The sequence below is a fragment of the Pelophylax lessonae genome, assembly GCF_965119305.1.
Source record: "Pelophylax lessonae genome assembly, chromosome: 11".
Lineage (NCBI taxonomy): Eukaryota > Metazoa > Chordata > Amphibia > Anura > Ranidae > Pelophylax > Pelophylax lessonae.
The window spans coordinates 207,774,958-207,800,502 of NC_138778.1; the positions used below are offsets into that span (position 1 = coordinate 207,774,958).

General features: G+C 44.8%; 1 protein-coding gene across 5 annotated transcripts in view; it reads left to right on the forward strand.

Moving 5' to 3' along the window:
• The first annotated feature begins 2,837 nt into the window (after nt 1-2,837).
• The window catches only part of UCKL1 (uridine-cytidine kinase 1 like 1), a 61,444-nt gene continuing 38,736 nt past the window's right edge, over nt 2,838-25,545 (forward strand). For 2 of the 5 annotated variants that reach the window (XM_082271535.1, XM_082271533.1), the window contains exons 1-4: nt 16,850-16,942; nt 20,063-20,250; nt 21,203-21,309; nt 24,616-24,786. In XM_082271535.1, coding sequence (XP_082127661.1) covers nt 16,878-16,942; nt 20,063-20,250; nt 21,203-21,309; nt 24,616-24,786 — 531 coding nt within the window. In that variant the 5' untranslated portion in view covers nt 16,850-16,877. Of the gene's footprint in view, nt 2,899-16,844; nt 16,943-20,062; nt 20,251-21,202; nt 21,310-24,615; nt 24,787-25,545 lie in introns of those variants that run through there. The other 3 variants (XM_082271536.1, XM_082271537.1, XM_082271534.1) reach the window with 3 other exon arrangements.

The window sequence follows — 25,545 nt, forward strand, 5'->3', positions numbered from 1 at the left end:
ACCCGAGTATAAGCCAAGGCCCCTACTTTTACCACAAAAAGATGGGAAAATGATTGACTCGAGTATAAGCCTAGGGTGAGAATGCAGGGCGGCGGGCATGGTACAGGAGAATGCAGGGCGGCGGGCATGGTACAGGAGAATGCAGGGTGGCGGGCATGGTACAGGAGAATGCAGGGTGACTGGCATGGTGCAGGAGAATGCAGGGAGACTGGCATGGTGCAGGAGAATGCAGGGTGACTGGCATGGTACAGGAGAATGCAGGGTGACTGGCATGGTGCAGGAGAATGCAGGGTGGCTGGCATGGTACAGGAGAATGCAGGGTACTGGCATGGTACAGGAGAATGCAGGGTACTGGCATGGTACAGGAGAATGCAGGGTACTGGCATGGTGCAGGAGAATGCAGGGTGACTGGCATGGTACAAGAGGATCCGGGGTTGTGGGCATACTACAGGAGATGCAGTGCTGTAGGCATGGTACAGGTGGACCATGCCCACAGCACTGCATCCCTTGTAGTATGCCCGCAGCCCTGCATAATGGCAGGTAGTGCAGCAGTTTCACTTACCTGTTCCAGAGGCGCCTTCATTTTAAAAATGGCGCTGACACGTCATTGCGCACGCGCCGCTCGTATACTTTCGGCTATTCCCGGCCTCTCCCGAGCGGCGGCGGCGCATGCGCAATGACATGTATGCGCCGGGCAGCGACATTTTTAAAGCTCAAGCACGTCGGAGCGAGCAGGGACTTTTTATTTTTTTTCTTGACTCGAGTATAAGCCGAGGGGGACATTTTCAGCACAAAAAAATGTGCTGAAAAACTCTGCATATACTCGAGTATATACGGTAAGTAGAACTACTTCACTACTTCACTACTGTACTTAAAGCGGAGTTCCACCCTGGTTATACATTTTTTTACAAAAATACCCCCGGGACAGTCAGGGCTAGCACATTCCACAATGGCTAGCCTCTGATCTGTCCCGGGTTGCACTTACCTTTCAGGAGATATACTTACCTTGAAATTGTCTTCTCCAGCGCTGCCATCTCAGGTGTGGGCAGCTTGAAGCCAGCACGATCCTCTTCCGCGTCCTCTTCGGTCCTCTTCCTCCTTCTTCGGTCCCACGATGCACTGCACCGGCCCCGACGTCACTTCCGGGTCGCGCGCGTCATCCCTCCACAGCTTCTGGGCATGCCCAGAAGCTGTTTAGAAGGGGATGACGCGCGCGCCCCGGAACTGACGTCGGGGCCGGTGCAGGCGCAATGATTCCTGGGAGCGATGACGTTCAGCTCCCAGGAATCATTGCAAAAGCCAGGAAGTGACGAATCGCCGTGGCCGCCGAGGGGAGGAAGAAGGAAGTAAGGTGAGTATATTTTCTCTAAAAGGTAAGTGAAAAATAAAAAAAAATTGCGATTATCCATTTGTTTTTCAGGTGACCGGGAGCGAGAAGATGGAGGTAAGTATAAATTTCGGGTGGAACTCCGCTTTAAGTACGGAAAGGTGGTATCTGTACTTTCCTGGAGTAGAATATTTTTCTCCTACTTCCACTTTTACTTCACTACATTTTTTCAATGATTTCAATACTTCTACTCCGATATTTTTTTTTGTGCTGCATAGTTACTCGTTACAATTATAAAAATTACCACTGCCAGAACAGTAGATGGCAGGTTTCATGAAGCTCAAAACATGTGTATTATCAGCGCATACGAAAATAAAAGCTACTGTATGTATAAATAAAAGCTGCATTTGAAATAATAAAAAACAATATGATGTTCAAACTTTTGACTTCTTTCTTTAATAACTACATAACACAGTACTTGTACTTTTACTTTCAGTACTTGAGTAGCAATTTTTTTTCAAAACTACTGGCAATACTTAAGTACAAAAAATGTTGAATACTTTAGTACTTCTACTCAAGTCACTTTTTGATAGAGCACTTCCACTTCTACTCAAGTCACTTTTTGATCGAGCACTTGTACTTTTATTCAAGTATGGGTTTCGAGTACTTTATACAACTCTGCTAGTGCCCATGTCATGTCTAAGAGGGGTATACAATACAATCTAGTGCCCATGTCATTTCTATGGGGGAGGGGGGGTATACAGCATAATGTAGTGCCCATGTCATGTCTATGAGGGGTACACAGTATAATGTAGTGCCCATGTCATGTCTATGAGGGGTATACAATATAATCTAGTGCCCATGTCATGTCTATGAGGGGTATCCAATATAAAATAGTGCCCATGTCATGTCTATGGGGGTATACAGTATAATCTAGTGCCCATGTCTATGGGTGGTACGCAATATAAAATAGTGCCCATGTAATGTCTATGAGGGGTATACAATATAATCTATTGCCCATGCCATTTCTATGGGTGGTACACAATATAATATAGTGCCCATGTCATATCTGTAGGGTATACAGGATATTCTAGTGCCCATGTCATGTCTATGGGGGGTATACAATATAATCTAGTGCCCATGTCATGTCTGTGGGGGTATACAATGTAATCTAATGCCCATGTCATATCTATGGGGGTATACAGTATAATAGTGAGAGCGGTGTGCCCATGCCATGTCTATGAGGGGTATATAATATAATCTAGTGTCCATGTCATGTCTATGGGGGTATACAATATATAACAATAAAAATTCTAATTAAATTATAATAGGGATATCTCCTGCTAGAATTATTATTTGGTATCTCGGTCACCTTGGTGACTAAACTAACAATCCCGCTTAGAGACGCTTGGAGCCGCGGGTGCGGCCGGGAGTTGTAGTCCGGCGCGTGGAGGCGTGCCGTGTGAGCTGATGGAGGAGTCACCAGCTTGGAACTACAATTCCCGGCATCCTCAGCTCCCACCTGCGACGTCATTCCCGGAAATGGCGGAGGATGGGAAGGAGGCTGAGAGGTGAGAGAATCCAGGACTTTGGGGGTGTGTTACTATGGAAACCGGTTAGTCTGGCTGGTGTTTCTATGGCAGCCTGATGACTGCTGTATGGAGACAGGTGTAGGCCTGTGTGCTGGGCCCTGAGGTGTCTGTCCTCTGAAAGATGGATGCCATGGGCTCTGTGGACCATACCAACCCAGCCTGAGCAGGGTAATAGAGGGGGAAAGTGGGCTCATTTCTGGCTGTGGTACTTCATGAAGAGATCTCCTCAGTGGACAGGAAATTGTAAACTCCCTTAAAGCCCCCCTATGTCGTGGTAACGCTCACCTTTGCTTTATTGCTCTTTAAGGCCCCATTCACACCTTCACGTTCCAGCAAAACCACATCTAAAAATGCGCTTTACAATCAATATTTCTTATGGGCACCCCAATTGCGGTCAGGAGACACGTGACAAAATTTGCATTAAAAGATGCGCAAAGCTCACCACCAAAACAAGTGCAGGAACTACTTTGGCGTGTTTGTCACACACAGGGCAGCAACAAAATGCAAAAACGTAAAAAAAATACTATGCGTTGCCCAGATGCGAAGTCCTCCTAAGTCTAGGTTCGCACTATCACGGCTACAGGAATGCTTGTAAATCGCACGTGTTCCCACGCCTGCAGCAGACGCAGTTCTTCAGCAGACACACAGGGCTCTGTTAGCCCTTATGTATTTTTATTTCAGCTTGTTATCGGATGTGCAAAACCATTATGGTGGAAAAACCCCATGCGGTTTCCTTCAGCTGCCCTGTGAGGACTTTTCCAAGTAAGGTTCAAGTACCCTTTTCCTTGCACTTCCCACAGGTCAAGCAGCCCATGCTAATGAATGGGCTTACTGTGCCCGCATATTCACGGCACGAAGGAAGCACAAATATGTGAACCTAGACTGAGTGTCCTGGAGCCTCCTGGTGTTGGAGCGAGGCTCTGTTGGTAATTTCCAGTAATAAAAATAAAGAAATTGTAGTGTCTCCTCCATTGGTTCCCTACATGGTGGTCAGAAGGAGAAGGGTTCCCAACATTGGTGGTCAGAAGGAGAAGGGTTTCCTACATTGGTGGTCAGAAGGAGAAGGGTTTCCTACATTGGTGGTCAGAAGGAGAAGGGTTCCCTACATTGGTGGTCAGAAGGAGAAGGGTTTTCCTACATTGGTGGTCAGAAGGAGAAGGGTTTCCCTACATTGGTGGTCAGAAGGAGAAGGGTTCCCAACATTGGTGGTCCAAAGGAGAAGGGTTAGCAACATTGGCGGTCAGAAGGAGAAGGATTAGAAACATTAGTGGTCAGAAGAAGGATTAGAAACGTTGGTGGTCAGAAGGAGAAGAGGTAGCAACATTGGTGGTCAGAAGCAGAAGGGAAAGAAAGTTCCCTACACTGGAGATCGGAAGGAGAAGGGTTCCCTTTGTAGGTGGTCAAGAGGAAGGTTCCCTAGATTGGTGGTCAGAAGGAGAAGGGATCACTAGATTAGTGGTCAGAAGGAGTAGGGTTCCCTACATTGGTGATTAGAAGGAGAAGGGTTCCCTACATTGGTGGGAAGAAGGAGAAGGATTCCCTACATTAGTGGTAAGAAGGAGAAGGGTTCCCTACATTGGTGGTCAGAAGGAGAAGAGTTACCTACATTGGTGGTCAGAAGGAGAAGGGTTCCCTACATTGGTGGTCAGAAGGAGAAGGGTTCTCTTCATTGGTGGTCAGAAGGAGAAGGGTTCCCTACATTAGTGGGAAGAAGAAGAAGGGTTCCCTACATTGGTGGTCAGAAGGAGAAGAGTTACCTACATTGGTGGTCAGAAGGAGAAGGGTTCCCTACATTGGTGGTCAGAAGGAGAAGGGTTCCCTTCATTGGTGGTCCAAAGGAGAAGGGTTCCCTTCATTGGTGGTCAGAAGGAGAACGGTTAGCAACATTGGTGGTCAGAAGAAGGATTAGAAACATTGGTGGTCAGAAGGAGAAGAGGTAGCAACATTGGTGGTCAGAAGGAGAAGGATTCCCTACATTGGTGGTCGGATGAAGAAGGGTTCCCTACACTGGAGATCAGAAGGAGAAGGGTTCCCTTTGTTGGTGGTCAAGAGGAAGGTTCCCTAGATTGGTGGTCAGGAGGAGTAGGGTTCCCCCTACATTGGTGGTCAGAAGGAGAAGAGTCACCTACATTGGTGGTCAGAAGGAGAAGGGTTCCCTACATTGGTGGTCAGAAGGAGAAGGGCTAGCAACATTGGTGGTCAAAAGAAGACGTCATACTCACTGACGAAACGCGCGTAAGGTGGAACGCACGCTGCCTACGTCACGGGTGCCTGAGTGGAACACAAGGCGGTATTCACCGCTCTCCACTCACAGGCACCCTTTTGGCTGACGATATTGCGTTTTTTTGTACTGTATACCTACATAATCTATTAAAGACTTTTCAATATTTTATTAACTTTACTCCAAGCAAGCGCTATAATTGGCCGCAAATCCTTTGGGGTCATATTTATATATATAGGTCAAAAGAAGGATTAGAAACATTGGTGGTCAGAAGGAGAAGAGTTACCTACATTGGTGGTCAGGAGGAGAAGGGTTCCCTGCACTGGAGATCAAAAGGAGGAGGGTTCCCTGCACTGGAGATCAGATTGGTGGTCAGAAGGAGAAGGATTAGAAACATTGGTCAGAAGGAGAAGAGGTAACAACATTGGTGATCAGAAGTAGAAGGGTTCCCTACATTGGTGGTCAATGAGAAGGTATCACTAGGTTTGTGGTCAGAAGGAGAAATGTTAGCAACATTAATGGTCAGAAGGAGAAGGGTTAGCAACATTGGTGGTCAGAAGGAGAAGGATTAACAACATTGCTGGTCAGAAGGAGTAGGGTTCCCTACATTGGTGGTCAGAAGGAGTAGAGTTACCTACATTGGTGGTCAGGAGGAGGAGGGTTCCCTGCACTGGAGTTTAAAAGGAGGAGGGTTCCCTTCACTGGAGATCAGAAGGAGGAGGGTTCCCTACATTGTTGATCAGAAGGACCAGGTTTCCTTACTTTGGTGGTCAGAAGGACCAGGGTTCCCTACATTGGTGGTCAGAAGGACCACGGTTCCCTACATTGGTGGTCAAAAGGAGTAGAATTACCTGCATTGGTGGTCAGGAGGAGGAGGGTTCCCTGCACTGAAGATCAGAAGGAGGAGGGTTCCCTACATTGGTGTCCAAGAAGAGGAGGGTTCCTTAACATTGATGGTCAATAGGAAAAGGGTTCCTTTACATTGGTGGTCAGTAGGAGAAGGGTTCCCTATATTGGTGGTCAGTAGAAGAAGGGTTCCTTAACATTAGAGCTCAGAAGGAGAAGGGCTCCCCCACATTGGTGGTCAGTAGAAAAAGGGTTCCTTTACATTGGTGGCAAGTAGGAGAAGGTGCCTTTACATTGGTGGTCAGTAGAGGAAGGGTGCCTTTACATTGGTGGTCAGTAGGAAATGGGTTCCCTTCACTGGTGATCAGAAGGAGAAGGGTTCCCTACATTGGTGGTAGGTAGGAGAAGGGTTCCTTTACATTGGTGGTAGGTAGGAGAAGGGTTCCTTTACATTGGTGGTAGGTAGGAGAAGGGTTCCTTTACGTTGGTGGTCAGATGAAGGAGGGTTCCCTACACTGGAGATCAGGAGAAGCGTTCCCTACATTGGTGGTCAATAGGAGGAGGGTTCCCTACATTGGTGGTCGAGGAGGAGGGTTCCCTACATTGGTGATGAGAAGGAGAAGGGTTACCAACATTGGTTTTCAAAAGAAGAAGGGTTTGCAACATTGGTGGTCAGAAGGAGAAGGATTAGCAACATTGGTGGTCAGAAGGAGCAGGGTTCCCTACATTGGTGGTCAGTAGGAGAAGGTTTCCTTAACATTGCTGGTCCGAAGGAGAAGGCTTTCCCTACATTGGTGGTCCATAGAAAAAGGGTTCCTTTACATTGGTGGTCAGTAGGAGAAAGGTTCCCCTACATTGGTGGTCAGAAGCAGAAGGGTTCTTTTACATTGGTGGTTAGTAGGAGAAGGGTTCTTTTACATTGGTGGTTAGTAGGAGAAGGGTTCCTTTACATTGGTGGTCAGTAGGAGAAGGGTTCCTTTACATTGGTGGTCAGTAGGAGAAGAGTTCCCTACATTAATGATCAGAAGAAGAAGAGTTCCTTTACATTGGTGGTCAGATGAAAAATGATTCTCCTACATTTGGTAGTCAGTAGGAGAAGGGTTCCCTACATTGGTGGTCAGTAGGAGAAGGGTTCCCTACATTGGTAGTCAGTAGGAGAAGGGTTCCCTACATTGGTGGTCAGTAGGAGAAGGGTTCCCCTAAATTGGTGGTCCGTAGGAAAATGGTTCCTTTACATTGGTGGTCAGTAAGAGAAGGATTCCCCTACATTGGTGGTTAGTAAGAGAAGGGTTCCCCTACATTGGTGGTTAGTAAGAGAAGGGTTCCCCTACATTGGTGGTTAGTAAGAGAAGGGTTCCCCTACATTGGTGGTCAGAAGGAGAAGGGTTCCCCTACATTGGTGGTCAGTAGGAAAAGGGATCCTTTACATTGGTGGTCAGTAGGAGAAGGTTTCCCTACATTGGTGGTCAGTAGAAGAAGTTCCCTACATTGGTGGTCAGTAGGAGAAGTTCCCTACATTGGTGGTCAGTAGGAGAAGGGTTCCCCTACATTGGTGGTCCATAGGAAAAGAGTTCCTTTACATTGGTGGTCAGAAGCAGAAGGGTTCCCCTACATTGGTGGTCAGTAGAAGAAGGGTTCCTTTACATTGGTGGTCAGTAGGAGAAGGGTTCCCCTGCATTTGTGGTCAGTAGGAGAAGGGTTCCTTTTCATTAGTGATAAGTAGGAGAAGGGTTCCCTACATTGGTGGTCAGTAGGAGAAGGGTGCCTTAACATTGGTGGCCTGAAGGAGGAGGGGTTCCCCTAAATTGGTGGTCCGTAGGAAAATGGTTCCTTTACATTGGTGGTCAGTAAGAGAAGGGCTCCCCTACATTGGTGGTCAGAAGGAGAAAGGTTCCCCTACATTGGTGGTCAGTAGAAAAAGGGATCCTTTACATAGGTGGTCAGAAGGAGAAGGGTTCCCTACATTGGTGGTCAGTAGGAGAAGGGTTCCTTTACATTGGTGGTCAGTCGGAGAAGAGTTCCCCTACATTGGTGGTCAGTAGGAAATGGGCTCCTTTATATTGATGGTCAGTAGGACAAAGGTTCCCCTACATTGATGATCAGTAGGAGAAGGGTTCCTTTACATTGGAATTGCTATTCCAAAGTATTGATATTGATGTATATGATCTGGCAGGCAGCTTCTACACCCCAGAAGATTTGTGTGGACTTCTTTTTTTTACAATTCTTTATTTAAGAAGAGGTTGCAGTATAGAGTTAAGGCACATCAGGAAAAAATGAGACAGTACAATCTGACAACAACATCATAAACATTGTTTCGTCAAAAAGGTTACATTAGTTGGAGGATGAACATTGTCAACTGGACCAGAAAGGTGGGGTCAAACCCCTCCCGGATGTGTATAGTAACCGACATATCAAATAAGACAAGGGCTGATTAATTTGGGGATAAGTAAACAACCTCGGTTATACAAAACTTGTGAGTGTCAGGTACCGGGGTAGGACCGACGGACGGGCTCCTGTACAGAACAGGAGCAAGAAACCACAACTCCTAACCATGGAGTCATTAGGAGAATGAACTTCTCCGGACTTTTTAGCTTGTACAGCCGAGGCCAAAAGTTTTTGAGAATAAGATAAATATTAATTTTCGCAATGTCTGCTGCTTCAGTGTTTTTAGATAATTTTGTCAGATGTTACTATGGGATACTGAAGTATAATTACACGCATTTCATGAGCGTCAAAAGCTTTTGTTGACAATCACATGAAGTTTATGCTAAGAGCCAATATTTGCAGTGCCGACCCTTCTTTTTCCAGATCTCTGCAATTCCCCCTGATATGCTATTAATCAACTTCTGGGCCACATCCTGACTGATGGCCGCCCATTCTTGCATAATCAATGCTTGGAGTTTCCTAGCCATGGACCCAACATTTTGATGTTTTGTTCCCCAAGCCACTTAGTTATCACTTTTGTTTTATGGCAAGGTGCTCCATCATGCTGGAAAAGGCATTGTTCCTCACCAAACTGTTCTTGGGTGGTTGGGAGAAGTGGAGAAGTTGCTCTCGGAGAGAGTTTTTGTACCATTCTTTATTCATGGCGGTGTTCTTAGGCAAAATTGTAAGTGAGCGCACTGCCTTGGTTGAGAAGCGACCGCACACAAGAATGGTCTCGGGACGCTTTACTGTTGGCATGACACAGGACTGATGGTAGCGCTCACCTTTTCTTCTCCGGACAAGGTTTTTCCGGATGCCCCAAACGATCGGAATGGGGATTCATCAGAGAAAATGACTTTCCCCCAGTCCTCAGCAGTCCAATCTCTGTTCCTTTTGCAGAGTATCAGTCTGTCCCTGATGTTTTTCCTGGAGAGAAGTGGATTCTTTGTTGCCCTTCTTTACACCAGGCCATCCTCCAAAAGTCTTCTCCTCACTGTGTGTGCCGATGTACTCACACCTGCCTGCTGCCATTCCTGAGCAAGCTCTGCACTGGTGGTGCCCCAATCCCACAGCTGAATCATCTGTAGGAGACGGTCCTGGCACTTGCTGGACTTTCTTGGGCGCCCCAAAGCCTTCTTCACAAATGCAGTGGAAATGTTTTTTTATGGGATTAAATTAATTTTCATGGCAAAGAGGGACTTTCTAATTAATGGCAGGGTTCATACGGTCTTGGAAATCCTGGAAAAGTTTTGGAATTTTTAGATGACACTTTCCAGGCCTTGAAAGGTCATGGAAAATTAGAAAACACACTAGGTTTTGGAAAAGTCATGGAATTAAATTACTGTGGAGGGGCGGGGAGCGGATGCTTAATTATTTTAATTATTTTATCGTAATTATATTGCCACATACTGTATTTACATTTCGCTGTATTAGCGTCCTTCCGGGTCCGCGGTATGCGCGTGCTGTCATTGGCCAGCAGCAGGCGAAGAGATGACCCAATCAGGAACGGGGAGGGCCGGCCGCGGTTTGCCTGGAGACACTGTGACTGGCTAGCAGCAGCAGTAACAGCCGGGAGATTATCAACCAATGAGGCAGCGGAAGCGTCACTGGAGGGCGGGCCGGCCGCATGAACGTGATGATGACGTGGAAGGGGGCAGTAACCGTTTCGGTTACCGCACCCCCACGTCATCACGTTCATGCAGCCGGCCCGCCCTCCAGTGACGCTTCCGCTGCCTCATTGGTTGATAATCTCCCGGCTGTTACTGCTGCTGCTGCTAGCCAGTCACAGTGTCTCCAGACAGACCGCAGCCGGCACTCCCCGCTGCCTGATTGGGTCATCTCCTCAGCGGCTGCTGCTGCTGGCCAGTGACTGACAGTAAGGGCAAACTGCGGACCCGGAAGGACACCTACCTGTACCAGTGCTATACACTGAATGTAAAAATGCCCCCCTCAGTGCTCTTTAGCCCCCCCCCCAGTGTTCTTTAGCCCCCCCAGTGTTCTTTAGCCCCCCCAGTGCTCTTAGTCCCCACAGTGCTCTTCAGCTCCCCACAGTGCTTTTCATCTCTTCCCCCCCCCATGCTTTCTGGCTCCCCCAGTGCTCTCCAGCTCCCTGGCTCCCCCCTCAGTGATTTCCAGTTCCCCCCAGACAGTGCTCTCCAGTCCCCCCCCCCCCTCTCCCCCTGTGCTCTCCATCCCCCTGGTTTTCCATGCCCCCCCCCCCGTGCCTTCCAACCCCCTTGCAATGCTTTCCAAACCCCCCTTAATTCTCTCCAGTCCCCCCCCCCCCCGTGCCCTTCAGCTTCTCCAGTGCTCTCTGCTTCCCCCTGTGCTCTTCTATCTTCTATCATGTCTGCAGTCTCTGACCTTCTCTTGTATCATGTCCGCAGCCTCTGACTACCTCCTGTATCATGTCCGCAGCCTCTGACTACCTCCTGTATCATGTCCGCAGCCTCTGACTACCTCCTGTATCATGTCCGCAGCCTCTGACTACCTCCTGTATCATGTCCGCAGCCTCTGACTACCTCCTGTATCATGTCCGCAGCCTCTGACTACCTCCTGTATCATGTCCGCAGCCTCTGACTACCTCCTGTATCATGTCTGCAGCCTCTAACCACCTCCTGTATCATGTCTGCAGCCTCTGACCACCTCCTGTATCATGTCTGCAGCCTCTGACCACCTCCTGTATCATGTCTGCAGCCTCTGACCACCTCCTGTATCATGTCTGCAGCCTCTGACCACCTCCTGTATCATGTCTGCAGTCTCTGACCGCCTCCTGTATCATGTCTGCAGTCTCTGACCGCCTCCTGTATCATGTCCGCAGCCTCTGACCTTCTCCCTTATCATGTCCGCTAAATGTACAGTGTGTGTCGTAAAACGTTTGACATTTTGAACATGGGAGAGGCAGTGCTGTCTAGCCACGCTAAAGGTGCAAAGCACCAGTCTGCAGCTGCGTGCTTGACAGCTTCCAATCCGATCGCTGGCGTACGCCAGAAGTGACACCGGCTCCCAGCTGCGGCAGCGGTGCTTCCATCTCATCCACTGTAAAACAAGGGACTATTTTGAGTCACGCTGTATCCAGAAACGAAACCCTAACTGCAGAGGTACTGTACACTACAAAGATTGTCATTTATTTTAGTAAAAATATGCTGGGTGTGACATGGATTTTCTTCTTATTTAACATGTATACATAGACATTTCATGAAACATTAGGTCATGAATATTTACGTGAAGTCATGGAAAAGTCATGGAAAAGTCATGGAATTTTATTGGTGAAAATGTGTATGAACCCTGAATGGAAATTCATCTGATCACTCTTCATAACATTCTGGAGTGTATGCAAAATACCATCATAGAAACTGAGGCAGCAGACTTTGTGAAAATTAATATTTGTGTCATTCTCAAAACTTTTGGCCACGGCTGTAGTGTAATGTTATTAAAATGGAAGCTGAAGCACAACACCACTACTAAAGCTGGATACACACTATACAATTTTCTTTAGATTTACCAAAACCATATAATATGAGGTCAGACCTAAACACTTTCAATTTGTATGCAATCAGGCCGGCCCTTGCACTACATAGTTGAAGGTAAAAAGGAAATCGAACAACAAAAGTTGTATAGTGTGTATCCAGCTTAGGTCCAGATACAAATTGAATCCAATAGGTCAGGGGGTCTTTTAAAAAAAAAAGGCAACACTTTTCAGGGGTCTAAGAGCCTTTCCCTTTATCAGAGCTAGAAAAAACACGAGCACATCTCCATTTCAATCCAATATTAATACAACACACCCTCTTTAGAATTATATTTATGGGGCAGTTCACACCACTTGCAGTCCAGTTCATTTTTTTTCTGCATCAAAAACACATGTAAAGTAGGGTATATGGTTTTCAGTGGCACACCAGTGCTTGCAGTTCCAGTGCGTTCCAGTTTCAGAAAAAAAAAGTAAAACATGTTGCATTTTTTCTGTACTGGAAGGAAGTAAAATGCATCAAGAATGCACCGAAACGCACTGGAACACATATGTCCTTATGTAAGGTTAACCACTTGCCGACCGCCGCCCGACTATATACGGCGGCGGTCAGCCCCTCCCAGGCAAAGTGACGTACCAGTACGTCACTAGCCTGGGAGCGAATAGGGGGCGAGCATGCGCCGCCGGAGGCGCGCTCCCGCCCCCCGCTCATACCCAACGAAGCCGGCGCATGTGACCGGCGGACCCGATGTCCGCCGGTCACTCGCGATCGTCGGGTAGAGAGGGAGAAAGGCAGGCGGCTAATGTAAACAAAGCCGCCTGTCATTCTCCCCTGTGTAAAAGCACAGATCATACGGTTCTGCTATGTAGGACCGTTGATCTGTGCTTTTACATCACAAGCCACATCCAATGACAATTAGAAACACGCCCCTAGGGACACACTTAACCCCTCCCTCTCCAATAAAGTTAACCCCTTCCCTCCCAGTGTAATTTTTACTGTAACAGTGCATATGTATAGCACTGATTACTGTAGTAATGTCACTGGTACCCCCAAAAGTGTCAGAAATGTCAGTCAAGGGTCCAATCTGTCCGCCGCAATGTCGCAGTACCGCAAAAAAAATCGCAGATCGCCGCCATTACGCGTTAAAAAAAAAACAACAAAAATGACAAAAATCTTTCCCTTAGTAAGCGCAATAACTTTTGCGCAAACCAATCAAAATACGCTAATTGTGATTTTTTTTTTAACCAAACATAGGTAGCAGAAAACAAATTGGCCAAAAATTTTAAAAAAATTTGATTTTTACATTTTTTTGGGGGGGAATTTCATATAAAAAAATTTGAAAAATATTGTTATTTTTGCAAAATTGTCGCTCTTTTTTTGTTTATAGCGCATGATCAAAAAAATCGCACAGGTGATCAAATACCACCAAAAGAAAGCTCTGTTTGTGGGAAAAAAGGACGTCAAATTCGTTTGGGTACAGCGTCGCACGACCGCGCAATTGTCCGTTAAAAGTTGCACAGTGCCGAATCGCAAAAAGTGGCCTGGACGTAAGAAAGCAAAATCCTCCGGTGGTAAAGTGGTTAACCAAATAGTATTGGAAGGATCAAAATTAAAGTGGTTGTGAAGGCTGAAGGTTTTTTTCACCCCATAAAAATGCACTCCGGATTCATTTCTGCTTGCAATTCACCCCACGCTCCCTTCCAGTATGTTTTTGATGAGTTTTGCTGTGTGCAGTTCTACAGTGCAGCATGTTCTACTTTTACTGCACTGGAGCTGGAGAAAAGGTTTTACCTTAAAGAGGAGCTCCAGGCACCCATAAAGAAAATAAAAGTCAGCAGCTACAAAAAGTGTAGCTGCTGACTTCTAAAAGACAGCCACTCACCTTTCCCACGGTCCACTCTTCATCCGCCATCCACCCTCGGCGGTGCCGGCATCTTCACTGTGGGTACCCGGCTGTGACAGCTTGCAGCTTTACAGCCGGGTGCCCACTGCGCATGCATGTATCCTGGATTGGTGGATGCAGTCTTCTGGGACCTGTCAGTGTCCCAGAAGACTGCAGGGGGAGGGAGGAGAATTTCCATTCCTGATAGCCCTGCCCCCCCTCCCCCCGGCTCCTCAAAAGTGCAAATTGTGCAAGAGGAGCGGGGGATGAGTCCTTAAACCGGAACTTCTCCTTTTGGGTGGAGTTCCGCTTTAAAGAGGTTGTAAACCTGAAAAAAAAATTCTCTTCTTTTTGCAACCTGTAAGAGAAACACATAATGAGCTAGTATGCATCGCATACTAGATCATTATGAAATACTTACCTTAGAACGAACCCCCGTCTTGCCATCCGCTTACCTCTATGACGGGCGACATGTTCAGTCGCCCGTCTTCTGGGATCGCGGCATCCGGCCATCTGATTGGCCGGAGCCGCGGTGACGTCACTCCCGCACACGCGCGCGGGAGCCGATGGTCACGGCACGGAGCTCTGAAGGAACGGCTCCAGCGGCCGTTCCTTCAGAGCGCATGCACCAGTCACTGGCTGCATGTAAGGTAAATATCTCCTAAACGGTACATGTTTAGGAAATATTTACAGTACCTATAGGTAAACCTTATCATAGGCTTACCTATAGGTACAAGTGTCAGAGGAGGGTTTACTTCCTCTTTAAGGCCGCTTTCACACATATGGGCCATTCGTCTGTTTTTCATCCATCTGTTGACAGATATCAATGCATTCCTGTGGAAAAACGAATGTAAATGGATGATCATCCATTTATGTTTTCATCTGCTTCTGTCAACATCTGTTTTTTTGATGGATGAAAGCTCTATTTTTCATCCATTAAAAAAACGGATCGGACGAAAAATGGATGACAACGGAGGAAATACGGATGAATATAGATGAAAACTGGATGACAAAGGACAACAACAGATGAAAAACAGATGACAACGGATAACCATGGATAAAAATGGATGACAAAGGAAGACAACGGATGAAAAACGAATGAAATGGATAACAACGGATGAAAAATGGATGACAGCGGATGAAGTGGATGAAAAACAGATGACAAAGAATGAAAAACGGATGACAACTAATGAAAAGCGAATCACAATGGATGACAATGAATGAAAAACGGATGACAACGAATGAAAAACGGATTACAAAGGACGACAACAGATGAAAAACAGATGACAAAGAATGAAAAACGGATGACAAAGGACAACAGATGAAAAACGGATGACAACAAATGAAAAATGGATGACAACAAATGAAAAACGGATGGGATGACAAAAACAACGATGGATGAAAAACAGATGACAAAGAATGAAAAACGGCTGACAACGAATGAAAAATGGATGACAACGAATGAAAGACGGATGACATAGAATGAAAAATGGATGACAATGGATGAAAAACAAATTAAATTGATGACAACAGATGAAAAACAGATGACAACGAATGAAAAACAGATGACAAAGAACGACGATGGATGAAAAACAGATGACAAAGAATGAAAAATGGATGACAACAAATGAAAAACGGATGACGACAAAAGAAAAATGGATGACAACAAATGAAAAATGGATGAAAAACAAATTACACTGATGACAACAGATGAAAAACGATGACAAAGAACGACGATGGATGAAAAACGGATGACAACAAATGAAAAATGGATGGGATGACAAAAACGACGATGGATGAAAAACAGATGACAAAGAATGAAAAACGGCTGACAACGAATGAAAAATGGATGACAACGAATGAAAAACGGATGACAACGAATGAAAAACGGATTACAAAGGACGACAACAGATGAAAAACGGATGACAAAGAATGAAAAACGGATAACAAAGGACAACAACAGATGAAAAACGGATGACAACAAATGAAAAATGGATGACAACAAATGAAAAACGGATGGGATGACAAAAACGACGATGGATGAAAAACAGATGACAAAGAATGAAAAACGGCTGACAACGAATGAAAAATGGATGACAACGAATGAAAAATGGATGACAATGAATGAAAGACGGATGATAATGAATGAAAAATGGATGACAATGGATGAAAAACAAATTAAATTGATGACAACAGATGAAAAACAGATGACAACGAATGAAAAACAGATGACAAAGAACGACGATGGATGAAAAACAGATGACAAAGAATGAAAAATGGATGACGACAAAAGAAAAATGGATGAAAAACAAATTACACTGATGACAACAGATGAAAAACGATGACAAAGAACGACGATGGATGAAAAACGGATGACAACGAATGAAAAACAAATTAAATTGATGACAACAGATGAAAAACGGATGACAACGAATGAAAAACGGATGACAAAGAAAGACGATGGATGAAAAACGGATGACAAGGAATGAAAAACTAATTAAATTGATGACAACAGATGAAAAACGGATGACAACGAATGAAAAACGGATGACAAAGAACGACGATGGATGAAAAACGGATGACAACGAATTAAAAACGAATTAAATTGATGACAACAGATGAAAAACCAATGAAATGGATGACAATGGATGAGAAACTGATGTTGAATGAAAACAACTGATGACAAAAAAGTGAGTGAACTGATGAAATGAACGGTCTGTATGTGTGAAAGGGGACACACTGTAGTTATGTGTGAAAGGGGACACACTGTAGTTATGTGTGAAAGGGGACACACTATAGTTATACTTTAATATGTTGATAAGGAGGGAGGCAAACTATAAAATGATTAAGCTTCAACTTTATTATGGATCATGAATGTGATTCCTTTTCCCTGTAAACATACAGAATGGCAGGCTGAGTATATGACAGGTGCAGTTGAACTGTCCGTTTCTTGTGTTGTGTGTCAGTGTGACATGGGACGTGTCCTATGATCAGGCATGTTTGTAGTGATTGGCGCTGTGTGCCGGCCTGGGGTTTCCATATTTATCACCTGCACGCTATTAATATCAGCTTGGAACCTAATCTCCTCCTGCAGAGGGGACACACTGGGCTTATCAGGATGAGCCTGCCTGTGTGTCCGGGCCCCGGGGTGACGGCTTGTTGGAATCTCAGAGCACACAACAGGTGAGTAACACTTACCTGAGCGGTGACCACACTGCCCCCTAGCCGTACCAGAATAGGCTGCCATGTTGTGGTGGTTTTAGTCAGTCTGTGTGTGTCTGTAGTGAAAGGATTGAGCGCTGCTCCCTGGGTGGCACTGCTGCTTAGCACACAATGTCACTGACACTTTGCAGACCTAAACAAGATTACATGGAGAGTGTAGGCATCATGTGACACATCCTGCTGTTATTCTACTCAGAGCTGGAGAAAGTGGCCAACGTTCCTGAAAAATCTATAGCTGATGCCAAACTTTCTGGGTCTTTTCTGCTATGCCATGACTTGTATGTCTTATTATTATTATAATACAGGATACAGTTTGCGCCAGGGTGGCTTTGATTTAAATCAAGTCAATTTAAATCATAATTTTTTTAAGAGCAGCTGTCATCCCTGTCCCGCAGCGGCTTCTCCTCTGACCCGCTGTTGACACACCGACAGTCCCATTCACTTTAATGGGACGGCTGGTGATATGGCACTGACACAACATGGTGAGGGACGTGGCGGCAGCAGGTGAGTGGATGCCCGCTAACAGGTGCTGCCATGATGGATCTGAAATGTATTTATTTATTTATTTCAGGTACTTATATAGCGCTGTCAATTTACGCAGCTCTTTACATATACATTGTACATTCACATCAGTCCCTGCCCTCAAGGAGCTTACAATCTAAGGTAAATGACAGGTGCTCTTTAAATGTAAGGACTTATTCTTGCTGGTTGTAACAATCTTTAATATTTGCAAACAAAATGAAGGTTTCCTATTTAGAATAATAAGCTGTCAGGGTAGTAAAACAGCAATATCGGAAACCGATTCAATCATACAGTTTGTAGTGTACATAGATTTGCAAAACAATGGAATATTCCTGAACTTTGTTTTATCTCATGGCTGGCGTGAAATTCTGTGAATGCATCAATGCAGTGCATGTTATCTCAACTTGCAGAGCTTGGATTCATTAAATGAGTTTACCAAAATTGTAAATATTGCAGAATATACAGCCTCATGCTACAGAACTAAGCTCCATTTCATGCTTAATAAACAAAATATTAATGTATCTTAAATAGAAAAATATCTTTAGATAGATTTTTTTTTTTTATGTACTCTTTATTTGCAAAGAAATAAAAGAAATGTTGGTCAACAATGCCCTACTTATAAAGGTTTGCGAAAACTGTAACAGTGGTAAATGTATCACCCTGCTCTGTGCAGCGCTTTACAACATGAGGGCAGACAACACAGTTACAATACAATTCAATACAGGAGGAATCAGAGGACTCTGCTCCTTAGAGTCTTGGATCCTAAAGCCGAACATTTAAAATGCATGTGAGCTCTTCTACCTAATACAGACTGCACAGTTCTCCACCTCACTGCATTTAAAGGAGAAGTAAGGCCAAAACTAAAGTCCGCTGTCAGCTGACCTGGCAGAGCCGCTCCGGGTTCTGGAAGGATCCTGTCAATATTGTTTTGATCCACCCAGCTGCCTGATTGACAGCTGGCTCCAACTCTCAGCATGCGGCTCTCCAGCCCAGCACTCCAGTGAGTGGTAACTGACAGTCGATTCTCTCTGCTCTAACCAGACCAAGAACTGAGCGATCCAAAGTCATGTGATCCCTCAGTTCTCTGGCTTAGAGCCGACGTGGGATAGCTGCAGCATCACACTCATGCTGCAGCACAGAGGTGGGCATGAATATTTGAGTTTTTTTTTTTTAAAAAACCCATACATCTCCTTTAAGCAGTCCAGCTTGGTCTCTGATCCAGCCCCAGCCTGTTTATTAAGTATTGCAGAGGTCCTCTATCTTTTCACAGTGTGGTGACAGAGTCTCTTTAACCCCCCCCCCCCCACTGCTTTATCTTTTATTAACCCTGTGACAGGAGTCACTTTAGTTGGGGGGCCCAAGGAACCCAGCTTACCATAGAGAGGTTGGGAAATCCCTCTCTCAGCTCCCTAGGCCCCTCTTATGTGTAAGTCACCCTGTGTCTATTAGGGGCACAGGATGACCAAGAAAATGATTGACTTAATGGACACTGAGAATATGGTTTGGATTACTCAAATGGGACAGTAATATTTATCGACTAGATCTCTCAAGGAAAATATGAAGACTCTGGGACTCTAGGCCTAGGATCCATGTTAAAGGACTAGCTGCCTATTGCCAATAAGAGACTGCTTCACACAGTCAGACTCATAGCAGATGCGAATATCATCAGCTCAACCACCTGTCTTCCACACATTGCTGATTATGCTGATTTACTCACCTATTGTCTACTGTGGGTTCTGTGTTTATACTTAGGATAATGTGTAATGTATTTTATTTTAGCCTTGTTGCAGTGCTGATTAATTAACATGGTAATGATAACATTGTCTGGGTCTGCATTCCCATTTACATATTGTTTCTGTCCAGATGGCCAGGTAAATAGCTCAGGTAATTATGTTTCTGTATACAATTTCATCTGCATATGATAATGTGATCAGGCTTACCTGACCTGATGAGGTATATATTTGGTGTGAGTTTGTTCAATAAAGGTTCCAGATCTGATACAAGCTATTCTTGGCTAGTTTTGTATAGGGGCGCTGTAATATCTGATATCTATGTTCAAGACTGGAGGAAGCAGTGTTCTGACGGCAGGCCACAAACACAGTGTGGGTCGCGATTCCGTTACAAACCCCATAGAGGCCACCTTAGCCAGCCAATGTCATACTTGTGATTTCTTCTCTGCTGATACCTCACCAATGGCAGCACAGCTACAAGTACAGTAGAATCGCATTTCCACAGGTCACTCAGGTTGCTGACCGAATCGATGCAGAATGTCATTTGCATGTGAGAGAGCGCCCCCTCACTCATCCAGCTGGCGTGGCAGTGTGGGAATGACTTGTGAAAACAGGAGAGTATTTCTCTGCTCTGTCCTGCATAGCGATCCTCCTGTCCCTGGCGACTTGGCACCAGAGACAGTATCGCAAGTATGACACGGGCCTTCATATAACAGGCAAAGAATTGGCTCAAATGGCAGTCAGCACAGGCAGTATGGGGTCTAAATGATGGACAAATAAAATAAAATATAATTCTGCTGTTCTGTTTCTTTTTTTTCTGTGTCCCCAGCAGCGTGGACTCCAGTCATGGCTTGCTGCCCGCTGCTAGCCCAGGACAAAGTAGACGGCGGCGAACGACCAGTCAGTGTAAATCAGAGCCACCACTGCTGCGGACCAGTAAGAGGACAATCTACACAGCTGGGCGCCCACCCTGGTACAACGAGCATGGCACACAGTCCAAGGAGGCGTTTGTAATAGGTGAGACTGGCACTGCAAACATTGGGATGGCTGGCAAGAGCTGGCAGCTTAGTACATTTTCATTGTTACACAGAATGTATATAGTGCCAATAGTTTGCATAGTGCTTTACTATATGGGGGATGCTGTACAGTTACAAGTACAGTCCTGTGAGGGCTGTTTTTTTGGAAGAATTTGAATTGCTGGTAAATAAGGAGAACCTTTCCATTGCTGACCTCCAGTGCTAGGTGCCTGTCTTTCTGATCCTCTGGCTTTCAGTGTCCCAGCCCAGCACCCCCGCTCCCCCTGCTATTACAGCTAGCGGGGGATCTTCTCCCCCACTAGCTGTCAAAATTTAAGAAAAACGCCCAGTGGCATCACTCATTCACAGTGTTCTCTGAATGGAAAGCTAAAAGATGTGAGCACTGGGGAAGTTTATTGATTCTTCCTATCAGAATGTATCTGCTTGCCCGTATGAGGTACGAGCAAGCCTATACACTGACAGGTCTGCAGGAGACCTGCATGGCATCAGTCATCTGCTGATCGCTGGTGCAATGCTTTCCAGGCTCCTACAACAAAAAATAATAAATGCACATTTTGTTTTAGCTACAAAAAAAGTGCTTTTATTATTTCTTGTCAAAAGGTGAATTTATTCCCCGCTGTGAGTCCGATCACACCATAGTAGGAGTCTCCTGTTTACCACGTATTGTATGTATTCTTCAGGTTTTACGTTCCATTGCCGTTTCGGTATTTGCTATGCTGTCCTTTTCCAGGTGCTGTAATAATGTGCTGTCTTAGATGATTTGTTACTGTACGTTATCATACGGGGGTTTGTTGCCTGTGTTGTATTCTTTAAATAAAAAAAAAAAAAAAAAAAAAGGCGAATTTATCCTTTAACACTGGGAAGGAAAAGGGGGTAGGGTAAATGTCAGTCCACACAACTCCTTATCTAATTTTGTCTTCTATACATCATAGGTCTGGGAGGTGGCAGTGCCTCTGGTAAAACCACAGTGGCAAGAATGATTATAGAAGCCCTGGATGTGCCCTGGGTAGTCCTCCTGTCTATGGACTCCTTCTACAAGGTAATATTTAAATCTCTTTTTGACTATAAAGTGTACCTGTGCCCAGACTATGAACACATTCTTAAAGTGGAGTTCCGGCCTCGCGGGTGAAATTTAGATAAAAATATCCCCGGGTCAGTCAGGGCTAGTGCATTTCAGCAATGATAGCCTCTGAACTGTCCCGGGTCGCACTTACCTTTTTAGAAGAAATACTTACCTTGAAAATTTCTTCTCCAGCGCTGCCATCTCAGGTGTGGGCAGCTGAAGCCAGCGCGTCCTCTTCTGTGTCCTCTTCCGTGTCCTCCTCTCCCAGAATGCGCCTGCACCGGCCCCGCTCGTCACTTCCGGTGCAAGCGCATCATCCCTCCACAGCTTCTGGGCATGCCCAGAAGCTGTTTAGCAGGGAATGACATGCCCCCACTGGAACTGACGAGCGGGGCCGATGCAGGCGCATTGATTCCTGGGAGCGATAACGTTCAGCTACCAGGAATCAATGCAAGGAGGAAGTTACGGCGCGGGCCGCGGCCGCAGAGGGAGGAAGTGGAAGAAAGGTGAGTATATTTTCTTCAATAACAAGGTAAGTAAACAAAAAAAAAAATTGTGATTATCCATTTGTTTTTTAGGTGACACTCAGCAAGCGGATGGCCCAAAATCGATTTTGTCGATTTTGAGGCCAGAACTCCGCTTTAACAGACAATAAATGAGCTTTAAGACAAGCCACTCCTTACCCTTCTAGCTGCTTTTAATGTGACATTATTCATTTTCAAAGATGACATCAAAGAAACTGACTAAAACTGTGAAAATAGTACTGATCAAGTGCTCCCCAAACCTGTATCAGTCAGATTAGCGTGTGGATAGACTGGTGCAAGACAGACAGAATTGGTTTTGTCAGGCTCCAGTAGACTTCAACAAAATGGTGATCATGTGCACACTGACACCGACTCCCTGTTACATGAATGTGAATGAAATGGGTGAAAGATTGCTTTAGCTCCTATTCTTTACCTGTAGAGAACTCCTTAGATGTGTTTCTCCCTTTTCAGGGCTTAATCTTAGAGGCCTCTACGATTAAGCCCCCCGAAAAGGGTAAATGTGTCTGAGGAGTTCTCTACAGGTGGAGAATAGGAGCGGAAGCCATCTTTCACCCATTTCATTCACATTAATGCAACAGGGAGTTGGTATCTATGTGCAGATGGTCGCCATTTTGTTGCACAAGGAAGTTGGGTTTTGTTTCTAACAACTTAGAAGCACCCGCTGTGTGTTTACTGTATGGGGCTGCAGGCATTATGGTGCAATAGAAAGTAATAGGGAAAGAGCGAAGACACTTCTGCCTGTGTTGTGAATTTTTTTAAATCCATTTCTTCACAATGCTTATAGATACTGACATAAATGAGGGCTTGTTTTTAAGTGTTTGTACTGCTTGTTTAGAATATGTAAATACTTTGGCATGCATGATCTGAGCACAGGTTCACTTAACAGGTAACTGTGCCACAAACAGGAAACTATTAAAAGTGAGGTGTTTAACCTGGCACTCTCTGCCACCCTCCTGCTGTGCTATGGAGTTACATCATTTCTGCAGATTCTGTGCCAATGCCCTTCCTCCTTCCTGCTCTTTGAACAGCAGGTGAACATTAGCACCCTGATAATGCCCACCCTGGGGGCTTTCTCAAACCCACCTGAAAAAATCCCCCTTTGGCCAGTCAGCTTACAGAGCAGGCACTCACCATGTAAGCCTGAAACTGTAACCACTTATATACCAGACACTTTCACCCCCTTCCTGCCCACGCCATTTTTTAGTTTTCAGAGCTGTCACACTTTGGAAGACAGTTACTCAGTCATACAACACTACCCAAATTTAAAGTTTTCTCATTTTTTGAGACAAATAAAGCTTTCTTTTGTTGGTATTTAATCACCACTTTTTTTTTTTTACTTTTTTCTATATAAATGAAAAAAGACCGAACATTTTGAGAAACAAAAACCTATGTTTTTCTATGTTTCTGTTATATAATTTTGCAAAAAAATATTTATTTTAATAAATTTACACTAAATGTATTCTGCTACATTCCTTTGGTGAAAATAATCTGTGGAAAAGTTATAGAGTTCACAAACTATGGGATTTATATTTGAAAATTGCTAAATTCTGATGTCCTGATGGCCTAATTTCTTGAAGTCCTAAAATGTCAGGACTGTACAAATGCCCCCAGAATAACCAATTTTTAGAAAGTCGACAGTCCAAGGCATTTAGCAAGATTGATGATGAGTTTTTTGAAGTTGTAATTTTTTTTGTCACAATTTTTTGGAAAATTAAGAAATTACGGTAAATAAAATTCATGTTTTTTTTTTCACAACTTTATTTTTACATAATGTTACCAGAGCAGTACAGCGTCGTCCTATAACTAGTGTGGCGGTGATCAGGAACACTGACTGGTGACAGTATGTAAAAAAAAATAAACAAAAAACTATTTTTATTAATTTTATTTTCAGATTTTTTTTTTTTTTTTTGTTCTGAAATTTTCTTTCTTTTTTTCATTTTTTTTTTCTTTTACATACTGTAACCAGGGCAGTGTAGTATTAACATAGTGATGCTGTACTACTTTGGGGAAGTGATCAGGATTTATTTTTTTGTACACACTATAGTTGCTTAAAACAGTGATGATCACTGTTATAAGCAATCATTTTTATGAATGGAATCCATTCATTCATTGTGTACTATTGTGAAGCTGTGATTGGCCGCAGCTATCCAGGATACAGATGCACTGTGATTGGCTCTGTCTGTGCCATGTGATCACTGACCAATCACAGAGATCAACACATGAGTATGAAAGAAAGCCATCCGTTGTGCACAACTGTCATATAATTGTAGTGATTGGTAACAGCGGTCACATGGTACCGGCACCGACCCAGTATAATGATCTGTCATCAGCGGGTGGCAGACTGCGCCACAGAGTGGCCCCTAGTGTGCGTGTAAGGCATGTGACTGTGAGGACATCATATGACGTCCACCCATGATGGTAGGGCTCCCTCTCAGCTATCATTTGACAATAGGCTGGGCGGAAGCTGTTAAATAAGCCACCAAAGGCCCTTAAATCTGGTTTGCTTACTCCTGAAAATGCCTTTTAGTCCCTCCCACCTCATTCACTTATTGGTAAAGGATGCTAATGAGTGGCCAATAGAGTAGAGGAAGACTGGGCAGGCCAGACCTGTAGGAGGTATTTGCAGGTTCTGAGGCTCCCAAGGAGCTGACATTCATACCTCTAAGTAACCACATTACACTTCTGCTTACGTAGCCTGATCCCAGCTGTATTTACACTGCATAAATTCTCTCTTCAGGTGCTGACGGAGGAGCAGCAGATCCTTGCTGCCCGCAATGAGTACAACTTCGACCACCCGGACTCTTTTGACTTTGAGTTGGTCATCAGTACGCTGAAGAAACTAAAACAAGGGAAGAGTGTAAAAATTCCCACCTATGACTTCACCACTCACAGTCGAACCAAAGACTGGGTAAGATCAGCCGCATACATTGGAGGCCACTTCCTTGTTTATTTTTTTGAATGAATATTCCAATGTGCTCACATGTTAGTACCTATTGAGCAAGGAACGGGTCAGAGACCCAGAGGGCTGGCTGTCTTAGAGATTGGCCAAAAGTATCTCTCCCACATATTCTCTAGTATGGTCCTTCAGTAATACCCCTGGCGATCTTATTCTATGCTAGCCTTTCTCTACCTTTTTACCCCAGAGGAACCCTAAAGTAAGTTTCAGGTCTCGGGGAATCAATACTATAACCAATTCATCAGGGATCAATGGAAAAAATGAGCCTTACATCAGTATGACGAATGCAACCCTTACAGTGGTGGTCAGAACCCTTACATACAGCTAAAGGCATATTTAGTGTCGAGTCCTGGATGTTGGTCCTGGAATAGTGCAGGAACCATTAAATGGGAGGTCAGCCACAGCTCAAGGAACCCCTAGCCACCAAGGGTTCCACAATACTCTGGTTGAGAATGGCTGCTGTAGAAAATATGAGGATTGAGGTATGAGAAAACAACCCTTACAGCTGCATATCTCTAGGGAACAGTAGTGCTTGGCCAAGACTAGCCATCTTTCCTTCCTATGTCAGTTGGGCGACAGGAATTTGCCGCCGCCATAGACATGAGTTGATCGCCCTATCTATCTCAAAATGGCCAGACTGTGTGACTATGCAGGCACTATTAAATGGGAGGTCAATCACAGTTCAACGAACCCCTAGCAACCTCTGGAGGA